An 18,197-nucleotide genomic window follows, 5' to 3' on the forward strand; every position below is an offset into this window, starting at 1 on the left:
AAACGGGGTGGTCATGGCGGCACGTGGAGTTTCAATCACTCGCCAAAAAGCAGTAATCTGCTGTCACTCAAAAACACAATGTCCAATCTCTCCCAAAGGTCGCAGGTATGATGAGACTCGAGCTCGGAAATGTTTATGCCATTTGTCAGTAATGGTTAGAGCGCCACCTAGTGGGACGACTATAATCATGATTGAATGAGATGAAATGTTAGCTGGTGGTTAAATGCATGAATTCCATCAATGTGACATCAGATCGGACTTGCTGGTTTTAGGTGTTGGGCGTGGCTCGACGCGCCGGGGTGCGAGGGCCCTCATAACGCTGTTTGCAGCTTTAATTTATTATTATTATTATTATTATTATTATTATTATTATCTGCAGTGGCTTTTAGAAGTATTCTTTGTCAAAAGTTTCAGTATTAAAATGCTTTGTTTGTTATTGTAATGCTTAGTTGGGGTGGCTGTGGCTCAGGAGGTAGAGCAGGTCACCTACTAATTGGAAGGTTGCTTTAGCCTGTGTGAAAAATATCCTTGGGCAAACCCCAAGCTGCTTGTATGAATATGATAGAAAGCATTTGTGTAGGAGAAGCATAGAAAAAGAGTGCATGAACAGTGTATGAATGAGGCAATCTGTGTAGTGTTATGAGTACTCAGAGTAGAAAGGTGCTATATAACAACCAGTCTTTTTTACTATGTGTAAGCATTGTGCAATGTGTAATTAATTTCAATAACCAGAAATGTCCTGACATATGGAGTTGAACTACCTCTATGTGGGCATAGAGGCAGGTAGACTTTTGCTCATAGTCATGTTGACGTGTTTCAGTCTTTTACTGCAGCAGCAATCCTTTATCATTTAACAAAAAAACAAAACAAGACACACGTTTGAAACTTCAGTTAAGATATCTCGTGAATTCGATGTGCAGTTAAACGTTTATACAGTGACAGAAAGGAAAGTGTCACTGGTCCAGTTCAGTTAAAGGCTACATGTGGCCCATCGTGTAAAATTAATTTGACATCCCTGTTTTAGATAGTCTCAAGATTCAGCTGTTGTCTGTGGGGAATAGGCATACATTTCAACTCTATTGACATCATTTGATTTTCATTTATCTCACTTTTGCTGCTGCCTTGAGACAAAACCACTGGCTTCAGGTTAAATCACAAAGATCAGATGGGTGATCCACACCTGCTTCCAGGCTGCAGTCTGTGGCTTCATCAGGAAAAATCTGGTCATGTGGCGTACAGTCACCTTGAGCTACTTTGTTATATAATACAATATGTATGATCCTATTATACAACAGGAAGCAGACACAGAAAGTGAAGCACAGGGATTGTGTTACTCTTTAATACAAAAATACAGAAATCTGGAAGCTATGCTGAGTCTTCCTCTGGTCCCAGGGATCATCAGTTAACCTCATGACTGGAACAACTCACATGTGAGAGAGAAAAACAACCAGTGAGGACAAAAAAGAAAGGAAACGTGAGGGAAAAAGACCCAATTCACATTAATAGGTGACAAACAAAGATCACAGTAAGCATATAAATAATAATCATACTGTGTTAGATCTTAGTAACAACAGTTTATACCACAGAAGAAAAGTGCAAATGTAGCCGAGTTATTGTTCATTGTTAATGTTTTTAGTTATGTCTCCAATTTATTTTGAAGCTGTTTGTTTTCATTGCCATCAGCATCCAAAGCCCCAAATACTTTGGCTCTTCTGTCAGATGCAGTGACAGTGAGATCCAGTCCAGGCGACTCATTGTTCTCCTAATTTATCTTGTATTTTTTGACCTACATTGAGTCTGGTGTGCTGGTTGGATACTGCCCCAATTATTCTTTCTTCTCATTAAACACAGGATCTTTTTTAGCATTTGGGCTCCTCAACAGTTCAAGGCCTCGTTTGTTGTCAGTTTACCACCTGAATCATGGAGCCATGGTGTATTAACAAGCTGCTTCATAAGGGAGGAACCATCATTGGTCAGAATCTGGAGGCGTGTCAGTCAGTAAGAGACAGGAAGTCACCAAACAAACACACACACCACAGAGCCTTCAGTTATTCAACCCTATATAAAACGCTTTAGTAAATCTTTCCCAGTGTTCTCTGTGAAACTGTACAATAACTCATCTTTCTGTGACAGGTCCACAGACCTGCTCCATATTTATATTTCTCTATTTGTGAATACAGTCTGCAATTCTTTCTTGCCTAGTCTCAGTCTTACTTTTCTTTATCTTAACCTTTTATTTTATTTTTATTCTGTTCTATAAATAAAGATCTAACAGCTTACAACCTTCACCATGCGCCAGTGGAACTTTAACTTGACTCTATTTGTTATTTATTTTTTTATCCTACTGCTGCACCACAATCATTTCCTCTGTGGGATCAAATCTCTATGACACTCTCCTGAAAAGGTTGGAAGAATGCTCTAATGTAAGACACTCCTACAGCTTTACAGATGCTTTCTTATGAATTATGCTCTGATAACAAGTTGGATAATCATTATATTTTGACCTAGACTGACTACAAAGATTGTTATTCCTAAATGGTTTCACCCATTGTGAACACACAAGTCTTTCAGAGTAGTGAACCTCATTCCCGATCCGTTCTTGTGGAAGATTTGGTCTCTCTGGAATGACCTCTTTTTGTGCCTAATCATGTTACTAACCTGCTGCCAAATAATTCGAGAAACATTCTTTCAGGTTGGACCTGGCTGAATGTTTCTCGAATCACTGCCTCAAATAAAAAATGAGCAGAAGAAAAATAATACAATTAAAAAAAAACTAACTCATGACATTTGTTCTGATGTGTTTGTAGCTTTAAAATTAGATTTTTAATTAAATATTTGGTTTGAATTATACACAATTCCTCCTCTAAATGAACACATCAGTTCATTAAGCTGTTGTTAATAAAGTTTTCCCCTCCTGTGCTCCGACTCAAACAGCCGAAGCCTTCTGTGAGGTTTAAAACGACGACAACATAAAACATTTTTAAAAAATACCCCCCCCCAAAAAAGTTTATTTTGTCTTTTCCTGTATGTACAAAACAGCATGACAAACTAATTTAAAGGCCAGATCACATTCTTATGATACGACCGCTACACTCATCAGTCCTGTATGTACGAGTCCCAGGCAGAGCAGGAGTCTCCTCACACCCAGCCAGCTATTTGAACTGATTATCAATGAGAGTGCCCTTCATCTTGGCCTTCTTGGCCTCCAGCTCAGCCAGCTCCTGCAGCCTCCTCTTGCTCATGCCCTTCCTCTCCAGCTGCTTCTCGATCACTTTGGCATTCTGGGCATAGGAGTCCGCCACCTCCCTGGCCTCGATCTCCTCCTCCTCCTCGTCGATAGTGGAGACGGTGACGGAGCTGAACTTGCCCATGTCTTTGGTCCGCTTGGTCATCATCACGCGGACTTTCTTGGGAGCCTCGGGCTGCTTCTGGCTGTAGACGCTGGTGTTGCCGAAGCCCTGCCCGAACTTGACCACGGCCCCGTCCACGATGAAGGTGGCCGGGTTGTTCTTCTCCTGGTGCTGGTAGAAGAGCAACAGGCCGCATTTGCCGCACTTCTTGCGGTACTGCCTCTCGATGCCCTCGGCTCTCTTGATGTACGTGTTTTCGTCGTCCTCCACGTTGCAGAACTTGTGAGCGTGTTTGGCGGCGTCGATCACACGGGCTTTGTCCCGGGGTCTCATGGGCAGCTTCTCCAGCTGGCAGTCCAGGACCAGAACCATCTGGCCGCATAGGCAGTAGTAGACGTGGAGGGGCTTCTCTCCGTCGTCGTACTCCTCCCGGTCTCTGGTGTCCGAGCACACGACGCTCCTGGAAACCACCTTCGGCATGTTCACACGCGTGGGTGTATTTTAATACCAGTTCGTGATCAGAAAAACCACTACAGCCAAACTTGCCCAGAAAATAGAAACAACGCAATAGTTCCTGTGTGCACCGATGATATTGTTCCCGCGAGAAACCCAAGTGTCGAATATTTGTTCCGCCTTCATAAATCGTTCCGCGAAGCTCAAAACAAATACATTTTATTGCAACCCCAAACTAAGAAATACAATTTAATTTCAGATTAAACGTATTTATGTAACAACCTCACAACAATAGTGCTCTTTATTGCAAGCGCCTACAGCGGTGGGGAACTCCAGGCTTCGAGGGCCGGTGTCCTGCAGGTTTTAGATCTCACCCTGGGTCAACACACCTGAATCAAATGTTTAGTTCATTACCTGGCCTCACGTTGAGGTCATTTAGCCATTTAAGTCAGCTGTGTTGGATTAAGGACACCGGTCCACAGTAACAGAGGAGAGGATTCTCTTTGAGCCAATACTTTTAACAGGCCATCATTGGAGGTGAGGGGAAAAGACAAAGGATCAAGAGACTGCAAACATGATATTAAGTATTTGGACCCCCTCTGATTCAACTAGGCAAAAATTATGCTTCCAAGTTTAAATTCCATTTCTGGTTAAACATGTCAGACAACTTCAGTCTGCTGGCTCACAGCCATGTGTAACAGTTCTGGACTAATTTAATAGCAGCCCAATTTCAGTTCGAGTTACTGAACTTCCATTTTCTAGATGCTTATGCTGCACTTTGTAATCTGACCTAGTCCAGCACGCCATCTAATGCATTTGGATTTCCAACTTTCGATTTGAAAACAGTTTCTTTGCATCCCTGCCTTTCAAGTGGGCCACACTGTTTAGTAGCAATCCCGAGTCAATTTAACTCTAGCCCGTATTCCAAGATGAAGATTTCAGCATTGCACAAAGTACCACACAGCGTGACCCAAGTTAAATGATGCAACGACCTCGCTGAATTAATACACCAGACAGGTCATAGCGTCAATAAACATGTTTATTTCAAACACAAGTACAAAATCATTCGTTATCATTTCTTGGACATGTGCAAATTTATGATTAGTGGCAAATAAATGACTCCATAATTGCAGCAGAGAGCTGATGCTGCAGACTCCTCACTGGCAGCAGCTGGTGTCGCATGTCTTTCCTTTGCACACGCAGCCAGAGGCGCATTTGCTGCAGCCGGATGGGCAGCAGTCGCAGCAGCCTGCAGTGACAGACATTAGTGACAGAACACAAGAAAACAAGAACTTAAGTCATTAAAGCAATTAGAGCCACCTGCGCAGCATCAAAAAAAGGCATCAAATGCGCAATTTTGAAGAAATGGGGCATGACTATAAGAGACCATCGTCACACTATGCATGTTACTTGGGAAGATAAACAGGAGCGTAACATTAACAGGTCGATAGATTGTTTGCTGTGCTGTGAGGTGTTTGACTTACTCTTCTTGCAGCTCTTGCAGGAGCACTTTGTGCACGTGCAGGATCCTCCGCAGTTGCAGGTTCCAGCTGAACATAAAAAAAGAGAGTTAAGTTTCATGCGGTCCGCTGGTAACAAGCAGCGTATTAAATAGCCTTGTTAAACAGCGGCAGGAACACTCACTCTTGGCGCACTCGCAGGGGTCCATTTTGCAGTTGATGGCTCGTTTGTTCAGAGTGATGCTGGCGTTGCTCTTGTCTCTTCGGGACTTGAATGAATGTTGTGAATGACGGTGTAGGAGTGGCTCTTTTATAGCGTCCTGAGAACAACAGAGCCGAGTGCAAAACACGCCTGTCACGCTACACGCAAGCACGTGGTTAATGATTACGAAGAGGTTTGTGCACACGACAACCTTTCAGCAGCGGGAACAGAGAGATCCTCATACCCAGATCTATGGCCTGCTGCCTGAACATTATATAAGAACGTCAACTTCTGGAGAAATTCAACCATGCAATTAATTCATGTATGTAAACAGAGGAGAACATCTCCAGGCTACACGGAGATCTGAACACACGGTCACAAACGCTCACCAACACACGGATTCATTTAGAATGGGCTACATGAAGTGCGGGTCTCCCATCAGGACGTCTTAGTTTTATATGGCCTGAAGTGAATTTATACAACCATTTGGGGCTAATATGAGAGGATGTTGGGTGGATGGGCGCACGAATTATCACCAACAGTATTATTTTAAAAATTACAAAAAAAAACTTTTCAGCATCTGCGAAGATTCTTCACAGAAAACATTTCCGTGCAGTATTTTTTCATTCTTTTCATTCCAAACTTAACCTCGTACTTAATTAATTGAAACTAATACACTCTATGCCGGTATTATTTTGATAGTGCGATCATTTCACTGGAGTAAAAATCCACATTAAATATCCTAAATCCAAATCTAAAATAATAATTCATTTAATATATCGTGTGACTCCTCAGTCTTGCTCATTTTTCCATAATAAAAAATAATATAGTCATCATGATGTTGAACAACTGCAGCGGAGAACACGGGGTGTCTGGTGTTCCTGGCGCTGTGCACACGGTGCAAACCAGCTGGCGTCTGTCTGCCGTCAGTGCCGAGCTGCACCCGGCCGCTCGTGAGCAAACCAAAGCAAACAGGCTATTGTAATATGCTGCGTTTACGTACCGTGTGCTATCGGAAATACCGGATTCAGCAGCGAGCCGTGTGCACATGGCACGTGCGACGTCGCTTTCTCCCCACAGAGGACAGAGAAAACGATTGTGCATTTACACACAGTATATATATTTTTAATAATAGTAGTCTTACAAGAAATTAAACACCAAAATCGCAATAAGCATAAAATAGCAGTCGGGAAACATCAGTGCTCAACAATAAAGAATCAAACCGAATAGGCAAGCTTTAAAAGAAGTGTTTTGTCAGTATGTGTGAGTACAATAGAACAGAACAAAATTAATCTCGGCTACCATAATATCCTGGATGTTTCGCACTTGGTTGCTTAGTCTTTTATGTCTATTTGTCTATAAAGACCAGCTGTATGTACAATACTTAGGTTTTCCATGACTGGAGCGTGAAGGCAGCATTATTCACGCTGCACTCGACACCGGAGTGTTTCTCCATTAACGTGTAGTTTCTAGAAAGTGTGTGTCAGCCGGTAATGAGCTGACGCGTTATAACATGTAGCCGATGCAAACCGAGAGATGAGTGCTACTCTTCTTAGTGAAGCAGCTGAAAATGGGAATTATGAGGGGAAAAAATCAGTCATAATAAAATAACACTGAAATTAGATTCAGTCCATCCATTTTCTGTCGTTTATTTATAAGGTTGTGGAGGGTTGGGGGGTACTCCGATCTGTTAACACAGACCTATGGACCCTACAAATCAAGAAGAAGACACTTTAAATAACTCGATTAGTTGACTATCCAAAAACATTGGTGAAAACAGAGAGGGGGACTGTGCTTTTCCCCGCGTTTCTTTTTGTTTTCTTGGACTCTAGTGGAGTCCCAGCTATCAGGGAACATCTCGCTGTGCCTGAATAACTTTTCATTTAGAGCCATCAGACCAAAATGTCTCTGGGGACAGAGACAGACAGAGACTTATCGTGTATTCCCAAGAATTAAACCCTGACACTTTATAGGACTTGGACCAAATTTAATGTTTCTGGATGCAGTGTTACATGTTGGTGCAGTGAGTAGCAGCAAAGTCCAAACACAGGTTTGCTGGTTTAACTGGTGATTCTAAACTGGTCACAGTGTGATTGTGAGGATGAACGACGTCTTTCTCTCTCCCAGGACCCCAAGACTACACCATGCTGGCTCATACATGTCTTGTTAACCCTTAAATGATTTACTGCCACTGAAAAACATGCTAAGAATTTTATGGGAGGATAACAATTGTGTACAAATTTTACTTATGACCAAATGTTTTAAAAAATGTTTTAAACAATATTATTAGAGCTTTAAAAATAATATTTTGGGAACAAAATATATACTAGCTGAAAATATTGCTAGGACATTAATGGTTATAAAATGAATGGTTTTCTTTTTTTAAACACTGTAAATGCTCCCGTTGTGCCCACTGTGGAACCGTGAATATAATAAATACACCTTAGAAAAAGCAAACACTGACTGGCCTGAAGTCCTGTTAAGGTTCAGCCTATTTCAACATCTCATAAACGTAAGATGTGTGACGTGGTTACGTTTCCTTTCAGTAAAAGTTAAATCACATCATGTCCTAATTATATTTTTTGACTTTGTTAAAGCAGCTTTGCATTATTTACGGTTTAAAAATGTCAGTTCGGCCACTGTCTGAAACAAGCTGTTATAGCCTCTGTTTGGCCTGCGTCCTTTTAATTGGCTGCTTCTTAAAAGCAGAAGTTTTGAACAGCTGCTTTTATTGATTTTTGTTCTCCTCGCCACAGCTGTGTGACTGAGATCACACCATCAATATAGTCATGCCATCAAAATAAGGCTATCCCCTCACTGAAACATCATTTAGAGCCAAGAGTAGAAAAAATTCTTTATTTGAAATTTTAGCCATGTTTTTATGAAAAGCCAGCATTTTAACAGCATATGTGACACAAGGTAAAAAAAGAGAACAAAAAAGCTCCACCGTATATGTAAATAACCTGTCATACATCCTTTATGAATACACTGCTTGGTTAAATATGCAGTAAAGATTAGTTCCTGTTTTTGTTCATGATTAATTTTGGACACTGGATGTGAAAACTGTCCATTACACTCAGTGCGCAGAAGGTGCTGTTTCAGTCAGGAAGCGCTAGAGGGAGACATTTACACGTGTATCTACTGGTGGACAAGAATGCATAATATGAAAAAACTCAGCTGCAAGTGCAAGTAACTGGTGTTAAAATATTTAAAGGCAGATACCAACAACCCAAATTCAAATAGCACAGGCGTCCTCACGTGCTCTATTTTGACTAAAATGCCTGACTTAATGTGATGGACACATGTTAACGAGCAGTTATAGGAGAGAAAAGTGTGCAAGAGGCATAAAAACATCCCCCATCCTGGTCAGAGCCTCTTTGCAAGTGTTGCTCTGCTCGTTCTGAGAAGTGATTACGTTGTCTTAAATTTCATACTCAGTGACAGTCTGCATGTTCTGTCCACCAAGATGTGTGTTTATGTGAAAGGTCAGTAATGCTGACAGACAGACTATACTTTACACTGATGGGATATTCTATGATCACAAAGTGTTTGGCATGCTCCCAGCTAGACTCGCTTCTCTTAATTGTGGATCTGTGTGTGTGTGTGTGCACAGGGCAGACAGTTGAGCTGCTATATTTGATCCTTCCAAGCCCAGCATGGGACAGGGTATATCCACTACACACACACGCAAAAATGACATGCTGACCGTTGCAAGGGATTTTATTTTGCATTAAAACTGAGATAGTGCAGCTGAGTTGCTACAATGCACTTTCAGATTTTCACATCTGTGTAGAAATAATATTTCATTCAATGAGCACAGATATTATGAGTAAATGGTGCCAGTTGAAGAGTGCTACTGCAGCTGAGCTCTGTGTTATTTGCTGAGCATGCTGGGATCTTGTTCCACCTGGACAGGCATGTCTGTGTCTTCTTGGATCCACTGAGCACATGGTATCAACTACCTCACAAAAAAAAAGGAAAGAAAACCGGAGCTTCTCTTGCAGTTTGTGGAGATGCTGTCGTACTGCATGGTAAACCCATGTTAGCAGCGTGTGCAGCTTTCTATATTGAGCCACGTGTTCTCTGTTCCGGATGATCTGCCATTGGACAGACTGTGAGAGGAGGAGTGAGCACTCATCGACTTTCTAGGAAGGTTCTTTCTAACCCGGTGACAGACCCCGTCCTCAAGCAGGTCAGTGCAGCAGAAATGATGAATTCAACAATGAACTCTTAAATGATAATGATTTTTAAATAGTAATGAAATAAAACCTGGAAAGTTGAGGTGGATTTTCTTAAACGGACCACTGAGATGAAGTTTATATATTTGTCGTTACTAAGAATATAAACGCAAGCTGAGATGTTTCTAGAGCTGCACAGCCTCAAACTCTACGTTTCCACACTGACTCTCCAGCAGACGTGTGTGTGTGTGTGTGTCTGTGTGTGTGTGGCGGGTGGGTCACTGAGTGAAGACGGTGAGTTGGTGTGAGAAATGCTTTTGATTCATGTTGAACCAAACAGCTTTTCGATTACTATAGAAACAAGCTTGAGAACACTTCTGTAGTAATGCAGGGACGCGGGGAGTAGGTAGGTGACTAAAAAGTTTAAATGAAGGATTTAAAAGTGAACAGCTGAGTGTTTTATGCATTGGCCTCGCAGGGGCACTGTTGGATTTTGTACCAGCACAAACTTATATTTCACAGTCTTATTATTGTTGCTCCGTTTGCAGCATTCCATGTGCTTAAATGTGAAATGTGTATATGTGCTCTCTGACAGAGTAGCAATAATACAGATTATCCAGTTTCAAAGCTCTGGCTAAAGCAGACCTGAGTGTGTGCAGTATACACCAGAGAGCCTAGGCTATTCAGTTCTATTCAGTTCTCACTAAAACATCCACTCAACCTAATTTTAGCAAAGTGGGCTGTGATTGGTTTGCTTTCTCTCATGTATGCTAAGAGCACTACAGGACATCATTTACTGTCTTCACAGGCTGTCATGGATCATGTGCTGGACATAGCTGACTGTTACTTCTTCACTCCTTACATTTACCCGGTCTCATGGCCCGAGAGCTGGGCTGTGCGCCAGATTATCAGCCTGTGGGTGGTAACCAACTTGGGAGCTCTGTTGGTTTACCTGGTTTTTGGTGCTCTTAATTTCTACTATGTGTTTGACCATGTACTCATGAAGCATCCACAGTTTATTGAGGTAGGCCAGTGAATGGATTGCCAGGTTTGGTACCATTTCCAAAGCAAGGTTTTCCTAAATCCTAAACTTTGTGTATTTGCTTCACTAACAGCATCAAGTAAGAAAGGAGATCCAGTTGGGAACAGTCTCCATCTTCTGGATGAGTTTTCCCACCGTAGTGCTTTTCTTCTGGGAAGTCAGAGGACACAGCAAACTTTATGACAACATCAGTGAAAACTCCCTGGGTGAGGAAACGATTATTTAGATATTGTAGCACAGGATTCACGTTAACTCCAGTTAATGTAAAACTAAAAATGAAATTCTTAAAGTGAGCTTACTGTATTTAATGAATGTACTGTTAAAATTCTTATAGTAAACATGGCTAAAGGCTCAAATACTGAGAATACATTTAAAGGTGTCCCAAAGTGCTAAATGCTCTGACTTAGACAGTTTCCTATTAGATTGGCTTTGAATTCTGTCAAAGTAGAAATCCCTCATATGGTCATCTCAGCTGCACAGCTCTGTGTTTAGCATAACCTTGTGCTTCTGAGGGGCAGCCAATCAAAAGACAGTTGCCTTAAAGTGAAGGGATGAGATTTAAAGTACTTTTTTCAGCGAGAGGGAGAAGCGAGTGGCTGCAGTAAGGAGGTGAATAAGCGGCTGGAAATGAGCGTGTCCACTTTAAGGCTGTGCGTGATTAACTCACTGAAACTAACCAACCCACAAAGAGTCTGCAAAAATTAAAACTCGTGCGTGTGTCTGTTCCAGGCTGGTCAGGACTGGTCGTAAGCATCGCTGGTTTCTTGTTCTTTACTGACATGTGTATATACTGGATTCACCGCGCCATGCACCATCAGAACATTTACAAGGTGAGCTTCAGCATCTGTACTGCCAACCTACACTTGCCCCAGGCAGTCAGATACCTTTGTCAGTGGGTCGCTTCCTATAATAAAAGGTCCCACCTGTACTGATGAACCCATGAAACAATGATTACATGACCTTCTGGGCTTTTCAGCACTTTCATGCTCACAGTTGGTTGTACCAGGTTACAGGCTCGGTTTAGCACATAGTAGCACACTGAGCAGCTGAAGGAAACTCAAAAACACAGTATGTCCTCGGTGGGTGTGAATGTATATGTAGAATATACTTTTTCCTCTTATAGTTATTGTAACTCCACAGCTTTGACTTCCTTGTTTGACTTGTGTATCTTCTAACTAAAAAAAATCTTAAACTTGACACCATTTGTGTTTCTCCCCCTCAGCACTTACATAAGCAGCACCACACCTTCAAGATACCAACACCGTTTGCCAGCCATGCCTTCCACCCACTCGATGGCTTCCTGCAGAGCTTACCGTACCACATCTACCCTTTCATCTTCCCTCTCCACAAGGTGCAGATCATCTTCTGTTTCTAGGAAATGCTGACATTACCGATCTGAGGTCAAAGGAGGATCACACTGTAAACTGGGGGTGGGCAACTCCAGGCCTCGAGGGCCGGTGTCCTGCAGGTTTGATGTGTCCTTGATACAACACAGCTGATTTAAATGGCTAAATGACCTCCTCAGCATGTCTCGAAGTTCTCCAGAGGCCTGGTAATGAACTAATCATGAGATTCAGGTGTATTGACCCAGGGTGAGATCCTGCAGGACACCGGCCCTCGAGGCCTGGAGTTGGACAACCCTGCTGTAAATCAGGGGTGCATTAAGTTACTGCTATTAAATTGCAGTAAAACTTCTAAGTGACTGGACAAAGTGTATTTTGATACACTGAAATTGAGGAAGTGCACCGTTGTCTTCAAACTGTGACATGCTTCGGCTGACATTTGAGTTATTTTACATTACAGGTGGTTTACCTCTCCCTCTTTGTCTTCGTCAACATCTGGACCATTTCCATCCATGATGGAGACTACCGCCTTCCAGGCCCGCTGATATTTCTGATTAACGGTGCCGCTCACCATGTTGATCATCACCTGTACTTCAACTACAATTACGGACAATACTTCACACTCTGGGATCGCCTGGGAGGCTCGTACCGACACCCATCGGCGCTGCTGGGGAAGGGGCCCCGTGACCAGATTCGCAAGCTGACGACAGAAGCAGCACAGACACAGTGATGATGGACGCTCAGAGCAGAGAGCCATCTCTGGACATTAACAGGCTGTTATGCTACCAATGATCTAAGGCAGAAGGAAGAGGCAGCTGGTACAAAACATGCAGATTCCCTAGCTAGATACTACCCAGGCTGAGAAAGAAGATGAAAACTGTACAGCATAGTAAAATAACACGCTGTATATTAGCAACAGTAACATTAAGGTCAAGTAGCACGACTGGTATGAACGTAACAAGCACAGATTCTGGTGTTACACACAACTGTAGCAGAAAACTGAAAGTTTAATCGATGTGTTTTAAGCATAATAGCAATCCTTTTTCCCCATTAATTTGGCTGCTTTTATAGTACAGCGACATCTAGTGGCCAGACTACCTGCAAGCTCGTTATGGTATTACTGCATGGGTAAAGGTGATTTTGTTACAAACTCAGGAGGTTGGATCTGTTCAAAGCCAGAGTTCCTCAATATAACGCTGGAGAAATAAGAGCTGTGGTTTAATAAATGCACACAAACAGGAGGACTATATTTGCTCAAATTGATCAGTTTCATAAAGTATAAACAATGTTTTTATGTTTTATAATAAGAGTGATGGATAGTTCACCAGCAAGTGTAAAATGCCAACGCGCCGAGAAGAAACGGCACATTTGTGTATCAAAATTGACACAGTGCGCACCACGTCTGTGCATTTTATTTGTACAGTTCGATTCTGTGTTAGTCTTTCAGCTTCCGGTGCTCGGTGTGTTCTCATGTAAACTCTGCAGGGCGAGGTCCGTCCACTTCATCTCTTGCTCTTTCACAGACTCTGTCGATCCCCCGTTGTCCTGCTCAGCCTCAGGCAACTCGCTCTGCAACAAACCGGAAACAAGAAGATGGAATTAAAAAAGAAAGAAAAAGACACTTTGATCAACACTGTGATGGTTTCAAGAATATTTGATGGGGGAAAATACAGAGCTTAAACCAAAACAGCATGATCGATACACTCACCAGCCACTTCATTAGGTACACCTGTTCAACTGCTAATTAATGCAAAAATCTAATCAGCAAATCACATGGCAGCAACTCAAAGACTGTATCAATACAGCTGGCTGAAGTCCAAACTGAGCATCAGAAACTGGTGATCTGCTGGGATTTTCCCACAAAACCGTGACTTGTGTTTAAGGTAAAATAAAAATGGGTGAAAATGTCTTGTTGATGTTAGAGATCAGAGGAGAATGTGCAGACTGCTTCGAGCTGATAGGAAGGCGACAGCAATCCAAGCACGCAGAGCTTTGAATGCACAACACAACACACCTCGAAGCAGACGGACTACGGTGGCAGAAGACCACACCGGGTGCCGCTCCGGTCAACTAAGAACAGGAAACTAAAGCCACAATTCACACAGGCTCATGAAACTTTGACACCAGAAGACTAGAAAAATGTTTCCTGCTTTGATGAGTCCCAATTTCTCCTGGAACATTCATATGGTAGGGTCTGAATTTGACCTAAACAACATGACAGCATGGGTCCATCCTGCCTTGTATCAATGTTCAGGCTGCTGGGGCCTGTTCTTCGTACCTCGCTTACTACATCCAAGATCAAATGACACATCCAAGATCAAATCATCGCGCTAACTTTGAGCTCGCTAATCCGGTTCTCCGAACACACCTGTTGTTGACGATTAGTACAGCTGGATGAAGTAATCTGAGATCACTGGGTGGCTTAAAAGGGGCTACGCATCGATAGTAGAAACATTGATCGGCAACCCTGTGATTGGTCGGCGAAGATGTCGAAGGAGCGCGCTCAGTATTTCACGGCAGCAGACCAAGAACTCTTGATTGAGGGATATCAGGAGTTTCAGAGTTTAATTAAAACGCAGGGGAACACTGCAAAGGCTGCAAAAGCAAGGAGAGAGGGCTGGCAGAAAGTTGCTGACAAATTAAACTCGTAAGTGATCCATGATATGACATTATATCATGTGATATTATATTATACCACATTATATTATATTACATCATATCCTCTTTCACATTAGAGCCACAACAGGACCCACTAGAACATGGGAACAAGTAAAAGTGAAATATAAGAATATTCCACAGAATGGTAATATTTATCACTTATATTGCTTTTAGTCTCTTGAAAAGAGACCCTGGAATAATCTGTTTGTTTGTTTATAACAGCAACCAAGAAAAGGGCAGAGCAAATAAAGACAGGTGGTGGTCCTGCACCCCCTCGTCACACCCCTTTTTGTACTGTGACATTTATTGACATTGTGGGTTTTTGTGTGTGTAGTTTTACATAACACTCCATCAACTTACTGAAGCATGCACAGTAAGTTGGGATATATATATATATATATATATACATACATATACATATATATATATATATATATATATATATATATACATACATATACATATATATATATATATATATATATATATATATATATATATATATATATATATATATATATATATATATACACATACACATATATATATATATATATATATATATATACATATACATATATACACATACACATATATATATATATATATATATATATATATATACATATACATATACATATATATATACATATATATATATATATATATATATATATATATATATATATATATATATATATATATATAGAGAGAGAGAGAGAGAGAGAGAGAGAGAGAGAGAGAGAGAGAGAGAGAGAGAGAGAAAGAAAATAATACCCTCACGGGAAAGTCGATATCTCTCTATGAGCACACCGTCGCGCTGAGCTAAAGGATCCTGTCTATCCCGCAATATCCGCTGAATTCTGGAAACTCTCCTTATCAATCTTGCACCTTCCTTGCTCGCGTACAAACGGACAGGACATGGCTGCGACGGACTTCCCAAATCCACCTTCGCTTTTATAGCCGTGGTCTCTCATCTTGATTACACGAAGTAATTTACTATTACTACTCTAACATATGAATTACATCTGAAATAATCAAATACATGTAATAGCATGATTAATAGTACATTTCCCTTTTTTAAGGAAATGATCTGTATGTATCTGTATGGAATCAATAACAGAATCAAATACTGCATTATCTTTAGTTACACTGATAATATTTATTTATGGAAAAACAGTGGAGAAATATCGTTGTTGCTTTCGTATAACTGCAGCGGACATACCTGAGTGGCCGCGATCTAATCCTGTTTACATAAAGTAAGCCTGCTCCCGAGCAGGTTTACGCTTACGGATCTGTTGCTATGACAGCAAGTCTCGGATGAGCTTCGGAGAACCGAACGATCCAAGATCACGCGAAATCGTCAACATTCAAATCCGGCTAACTTACTTAGCGAGGTACGAAGAACAGGCCCCTGGTGGTGCAGTGTGTGGGAGATCTGTTCTTGGCACACTTTGGACCTCTTAATCAGAATCAGAATCAGAAGACTTTATTTATCCCCAAGGGGCAATTAACAAACAACCGAGCAGCATACATTGAAGATAAGGACAATAAGAACAGGCAATAGGAGTGAAATAATAAATACACAGAATATACAGTATATACAGTTTTAAAATTACACAGTTTTAAAATTAAAGTGACTGAAGTTGAATAAATAACTGCAAGTGACTAAAAGTGAATAAAGTGTAAGTAGTGTAGGAAGACTGTAGTTTATGTTTATGGGTGTGGGAAATGTTTTTATCGTCTTAATACCAAATGAGCAGCATTTAATGCCGCAGCCTAACTTCATGAGTATTATTTTGACCACGCCCATCCCTTTATGATCACAGTGTAACCATCTAGTGATAGCAGAATAGTTTTAGCAGGATAACCCTCAACGTTGCAAAGATCAAATAATTAAACTTGTTTCTTGAACACGATATGGTCACGGCACGCAAATGACCGCCTTTGGGATGTAGTACAAGTACGAGATTTGGATCATGGACGGCCAAATCAACAGCAACTGTGTGATGCTACCATGTCAACATGGTTCAACATCTCAGAAATGTCTCAGGCACCTTGTTGAATGTTTGCTGTGAAGAATCAAAGATGTTCTGAAGGCTTTAACCTTGGCCAGGTGTATCTAATGAGTGTATATAGTTTGTTTTTGACAAAGCAGGTAAGCATGCGCATGTCACTTCTGTAAGCCCAGAATAGGAAAGAGAAGTATACCAAAGCAATCCCCCCCCAACCATATGTGTATAAATGCTATATTTACGCTTATGTTCATATTCTCTCATTCCCCTCTATTTTATATTACAGCTCTGTAATATGTAACTTCTGTCGGTGCTCTGCTACTGGAAATTGAATTTCCCGGAGGAACCCACCCGAGGGATTAATAAAGATCTAATCTAATCTGCGTCATTGACATTAAGTAAAAAGCTAGATATTATGGAGTGTCCTCTCATGAACGGCACTGCTCGGGAACATCCTGCAAAAACATTTCTGCTTTCTGTAGTCATTGGTCCTTGTTGACGTTAACCTCAGCATTAACATTAACCAAAGACTTTACCAAAGGAATGGTGACGTCTTCGTACGGCAGCCTGTCTTCCCTCCAGGCATCATCGGTGAGATCCAGGACTCTCCCGTCCCGTTGGATTTCACTGTCCATCCTCCCGCCGAGACACAGCCGGCTGCCAATTGGCCTCAACAACAACAGGGGAGCAACAGTAACACGGATTTACGTCCGCGAACAACTCCGTTGCTGTTTGAGAGGAACAGTCGCAGTAATTCTACGTAGCCAGTTGTCACGTGCTGATGACGCAGTGTATGATGCCTTTACGTGCAGTGGAAAATACGAATCTAACGAGGTTTACTAGCAGGAGATACAATACAATTTGTCCAAATATGTGAACTTACACAACAGCAACATTTAGACTGCTACATGGCATTTATACTCCACAGTATACAGCCTTGTATGCCACCTGAAGGCAGGTTTAGCCCATCAGGCCTAATGGCTGTTTTAGAGTTTTATCTTCACTGATCATTGGGACCCAAAAACTGTATGCAGAAAATAGTCAGTCACCAGTCAAGTTCTTGCTCTGTTACAGTCCTCCCACATATTTAAAGTGATGATTAGTTGAGTTTCATGTCTCTGTCTTCTATCACTTGCATGCATGTGTGTCTTTAAGATAAGATAAGATAACCTTTATTAGTCCCACACGTGGGGAATTTGTTTGGTGTGTGGTATGTGTCTATGGTTATTTAGTGCCCCATGGGTTGTGGTATGTTCTCTATTTTGGTGAGTGAGACACACCGTCACTCTTTCTCCAATGAACATTTTGCACTTAAGACCATGCAATATCAAACAGTGACCACACACTGTGGTTTCTTTTGGTTTCTTGTTGTTGTTTTTTCTGTCTTCCTTTCTTTGACTGCCAGACTGTCTGATTTTTATCTCTGACAGCAAAGAAAAAAAACCTGCTTTTCACATCTAATCTATATTTTTCTTCTTCTCAGTCTTCTAATCAGA

At 41.4% G+C, this 18,197-nt stretch overlaps 4 protein-coding genes across 4 annotated transcripts; 1 reads left to right on the plus strand and 3 right to left on the minus strand.

The window, feature by feature from the left end:
- Positions 1-1,317: 1,317 nt before the first annotated feature.
- steep1 (STING1 ER exit protein 1) lies at positions 1,318-4,123 on the minus strand. The gene has a single exon (XM_005471164.4). The coding sequence runs from the start codon at positions 3,828-3,830 to the stop codon at positions 3,153-3,155; it is 678 nt and encodes a 225-aa protein (XP_005471221.1). The 5' UTR covers positions 3,831-4,123; the 3' UTR covers positions 1,318-3,152.
- A 701-nt stretch (positions 4,124-4,824) lies between these two features.
- mt2 (metallothionein 2) lies at positions 4,825-5,601 on the minus strand. Its single transcript, XM_003447045.5, has 3 exons — positions 5,448-5,601; positions 5,288-5,353; positions 4,825-5,052 (listed from the first exon to the last, which is right to left on the minus strand). The coding sequence occupies exons 1-3, from the start codon at positions 5,470-5,472 to the stop codon at positions 4,961-4,963; spliced, it is 183 nt and encodes a 60-aa protein (XP_003447093.1). The 5' UTR covers positions 5,473-5,601; the 3' UTR covers positions 4,825-4,960.
- Positions 5,602-9,368: 3,767 nt separating this feature from the next.
- Positions 9,369-13,304, plus strand: LOC100696185 (lathosterol oxidase). The gene is made up of 6 exons (XM_003447044.5): positions 9,369-9,657; positions 10,452-10,667; positions 10,759-10,891; positions 11,415-11,515; positions 11,908-12,036; positions 12,489-13,304. Exons 2-6 carry the CDS (start codon positions 10,458-10,460, stop codon positions 12,756-12,758), a joined length of 843 nt encoding a protein of 280 aa, XP_003447092.1. The 5' UTR covers positions 9,369-9,657; positions 10,452-10,457; the 3' UTR covers positions 12,759-13,304.
- On the minus strand, positions 13,230-17,491 carry anapc13 (anaphase promoting complex subunit 13). The gene is made up of 2 exons (XM_003447043.5): positions 17,238-17,491; positions 13,230-13,597 (listed from the first exon to the last, which is right to left on the minus strand). Exons 1-2 carry the CDS (start codon positions 17,334-17,336, stop codon positions 13,472-13,474), a joined length of 225 nt encoding a protein of 74 aa, XP_003447091.1. The 5' UTR covers positions 17,337-17,491; the 3' UTR covers positions 13,230-13,471.
- Between the last annotated feature and the right edge of the window lie 706 nt (positions 17,492-18,197).

Source organism: Oreochromis niloticus, linkage group LG7 (assembly GCF_001858045.2).
Source record: "Oreochromis niloticus isolate F11D_XX linkage group LG7, O_niloticus_UMD_NMBU, whole genome shotgun sequence".
Taxonomy (NCBI): domain Eukaryota; kingdom Metazoa; phylum Chordata; class Actinopteri; order Cichliformes; family Cichlidae; genus Oreochromis; species Oreochromis niloticus.